This window comes from Hippichthys cyanospilos, chromosome 17 (genome assembly GCF_059441005.1).
Source record: "Hippichthys cyanospilos isolate Australia breed blue-spotted pipefish chromosome 17, RoL_Hcya_1.0, whole genome shotgun sequence".
Classification (NCBI taxonomy): Eukaryota; Metazoa; Chordata; class Actinopteri; order Syngnathiformes; family Syngnathidae; genus Hippichthys; species Hippichthys cyanospilos.
In genome coordinates, this window is record NC_142385.1 from 7,861,715 (window position 1) to 7,865,195 (window position 3,481).

The 3,481-nt window shown below is 47.5% G+C and overlaps 1 protein-coding gene across 1 annotated transcript; it reads left to right on the plus strand.

Moving 5' to 3' along the window:
- The first annotated feature begins 13 nt into the window (after positions 1-13).
- On the plus strand, positions 14-3,034 carry adrb1 (adrenoceptor beta 1). The gene has a single exon (XM_088438503.1). It carries the CDS (start codon positions 85-87, stop codon positions 1,270-1,272), a length of 1,188 nt encoding a protein of 395 aa, XP_088294629.1. The 5' UTR covers positions 14-84; the 3' UTR covers positions 1,273-3,034.
- Positions 3,035-3,481: the final 447 nt, after the last annotated feature.

Sequence of the window (3,481 nt, forward strand, 5' to 3'; positions counted from 1 at the left end):
GTCCCCGCCGATCGACATCCCGGGTCGATTCCGTAGCTCGTTCGCGAAGCTCCAGATGGAGTTGGCGCGCGACGGGAGCCCGTCATGGGGGCCGCGGACCCCCGCAACGACACGGAGCCCGGCGCCGACGGCGTCCGGTCGTCCGCGTCCGAGGAGTGGGTTGCGGTCATCAGCCTCCTGATGGCGCTGATCGTGCTGGCCATCGTGCTGGGCAACGCGCTGGTGATCGTGGCCATCGCGCGGACGCAGCGTCTCCAAACCCGAACCAACGTGTTTGTGGTGTCCCTGGCGTGCGCCGATCTCATCATGGGCGTCCTGGTGGTGCCGTTCGGGGCCGCGCTGCAGCTGCGCGGCGCCTGGGACTACGGCTCGTTTTTCTGCGAGTTCTGGATCTCCGTGGACGTGCTGTGCGTCACGGCCAGCATCGAGACGCTGTGCGTCATCGCCGTGGACCGCTACGTGGCCATCACGGCGCCGTTCCGCTACCAGAGCCTGCTCACCCGAGCCCGGGCCAAGGGGGCGGTGTGCGCCGTCTGGGGGGTCTCGGGGCTAGTCTCCTTCCTGCCCATCCTCATGCACTGGTCCCGGGACAGCGCGCACGCGGCGTGCTACGAGGACCCGACTTGCTGCGACTTCGTCACCAACCGCGCGTACGCGGTCTCGTCCTCCGTGGTGTCCTTCTACCTGCCCCTGGTGGTCATGGTCTTCGTGTACGCGCGCGTCTACCGGGAAGCCAAGCAGCAGCTGCGCAAGATCGACCGCTGCCAGGGCCGCTTCCACATCCACGCCGGCGGGGCTCGCTGCAAGAGGAAGCCGCCGCGCATGGCCGCGCTCCGCGAGCACAAGGCGCTCAAGACTCTGGGGATCATCATGGGGACTTTCACCCTCTGCTGGCTGCCCTTCTTCGTGGTCAACGTGGTGCGGGTGTTCGGCGCCGAGCTGGTGGACGACGACTTGTTCGTCTTCCTCAACTGGCTGGGTTACGCCAACTCGGCTTTCAACCCGGTCATCTACTGCCGGAGTCCGGACTTCCGTAGGGCCTTCAAGAGGCTGCTGCTGTGCGGACGGCCGCGGCCGAGGAGGGAGCGCATGTTGCACGTCAGCTCCTGCGACCTGAGCCGCTATTCGGCCGGCTTGGTGGCCGTCTCGTCGCTGGAGCCCGGCGTGGGCGGGGGGACGCTCGGGCTGTGGACCGACTGCGCCGGCATGGACAACAGCGACAGCAGCCTGGCCGGAACCGGGAAGCTGGGTCACTCTGAGTCCCGGTTCTGATTCTGAAGTCGACCCCAATTTTTTTTCTTCTTTTGTAAGTAAGTGTGGACGCTTGAAGGAGCCGATATTTAAAACTCTTAAGTGATGAAGACCACTTTTTTAAAGGGTAGATCAACCCCTTTGAACATTATTTCACAAAACTATGTTCTATGCGCCCCCATTCGTCATAAAATGGCCATTTGAGTGAATTATGCAGCAAAATCTACCCACTTTTGTCCATCTCAGCGGGAAGCTGTGAAAACTGCATAACTATTTGAGGCTCAATCACCAATCCAGGCTCAGCTTGCAAATATGATTAAACACAGAAAACATGTGTCCCTGTCATGTTTAGTCGACGGCAAAGGCCAAAATGGCCGTCCCAGAGATAGATTTTGCTGCTTAATGGATAGTTCACAAACACAACATTAACCAAAATGCCATGTTGAGTCCAGTGGGGGAACATATTGAAGGTTGACTTTCCTCTTTCTTGAAACCACGCATTTTACGCTGCCAAAGAAAAAAAATGTATATATCAAACAAAAAACACTGATATTGATCTCAAACACCTTTTGAAAGAAACCGTTCTTTAAAAGCATGTTTTGAACTTCAACGTTAAAAACAACTGAACTTTTCTTAGGCTGTGATTCTTTCACGTACCACTGGAGGGAGTACAACACTTCTGCAGACTTTGCTGACTTTGATAAATTAACTATTATTTCACAAGTAATTTTTGAGGGACCAATTTAGTGAAATGACCTGAAAGGCTTTCCAAACCTTTGAGTCAAGGCACATTTTACATTAGAAAAGGTAAACATTTTACCTACTTATGTTAAATACAACTGAACAACGGAAATGGGAAAATGAAGCTCCATGAACCGCCTGTTTATTTTTTAACTCATAGAGGGTCAAAAGTAATTGCAATAAAATAATTTATGATTTTTTTTTTTAAGTTTCAGCCATTTTTTTCAATTTTAGACTAAGCTGTAATCTGCATAAACACTATGAATAATTAACAGTTGCTGAAAGTTGATTCATATTGCTTTTTTATTTTGTTAATGTTAAAAAGTATACAAGCTTAGGTATCCTTCTACAATTTTTATAGATAATATTTATAGTCAGCGTGTCGAGTGGGGGCGCATAAAGTTTTCTTTTTCTTGGGGGCGGGGCTTGGCTAAATATAATTGAGAAGCACTGACTTATACCGACCTTACAAATGACAAAAGGTGTCTTGATATTTTTTCCTTAACATCCACTTAGGTGTTACCAAAAGGTTCTGAAATGACCAAAAAGGGTGCTTTTGCTTGGCATGTTTCCTTCAAATAATTGAAGATATAATATGTAAATTGACTTTCACGAACCGGAAAGTGAGGATGTGTTGTTGTATCATTTGTACATAAGTGTTGTATTTAAGCTAGTGATGAATAGATGAAGCTTCATGAAGCACCTGATTTTTTTTTTTTTTTTTTTTTTACACTTCAAGATGGTGATTTTGGTTTAAATATAAACACGAGTGCTGAGGAAATTTCCCCAATTCTCCGACGCAAGACTGCCATCTAGAGGAGTCAAAAAATATCACAAGTGCTTCATGGAGCTTCGTTTGTCCATCAGTTACTTCGGCTCATCTTGTATTTTACCTTGACAAGTACAACTGCAGTCAGATTGGCTCATAGGAAAATGAGACACATTTGTTTATGCCCATGAGGCTGCAGGTTCAATTCCCAAATGTGGCTTGATATAATGTATGTGAGTGTCCTGTGGAATAAAAACAAAAGTTAATATTTTATTTTTATTGTTTTTTGTTTCTATGTGTTGAATATATTTTTAAAAAAATAAACCATCAAACCGAATAGAAGCCACACGTAATAAGTCCCCCAAGGGGTATCAGGAAATCCGATTGGACATTCAGAATATTTAATGACAAATTGTAAGAAACAACACATCTGGGTTGTTTAAAAATAATGGCGACAAAAGTGATTACACCTTCAAGAGAAAATACCCAAATTGGGCTCCAAGTGTAAATTTGCACCACAAATGCTCAATGGGGTTTCGATCAGGAGAAAAAAAAATGTGAATGGACCAGAGGCAGGTTTGGGAAATGTAACTTTGTGAATGGACTGGGCTTACGTCATTGATGAATTCTTGGCAACGGAAGGAGCGCTTGATTATTATTAACGCTGTTTTCTTGGCAGGTTGTCTGCGCTGAGATTAACAGAGCGCACTCACAGATGGA

Coding starts and splice junctions, on each gene's coding strand:
- adrb1 (XM_088438503.1), top strand. CDS start 85: ATGGGGGCCGCGGACCCCCGCAACGACACGGAGCCCGGCGCCGACGGC.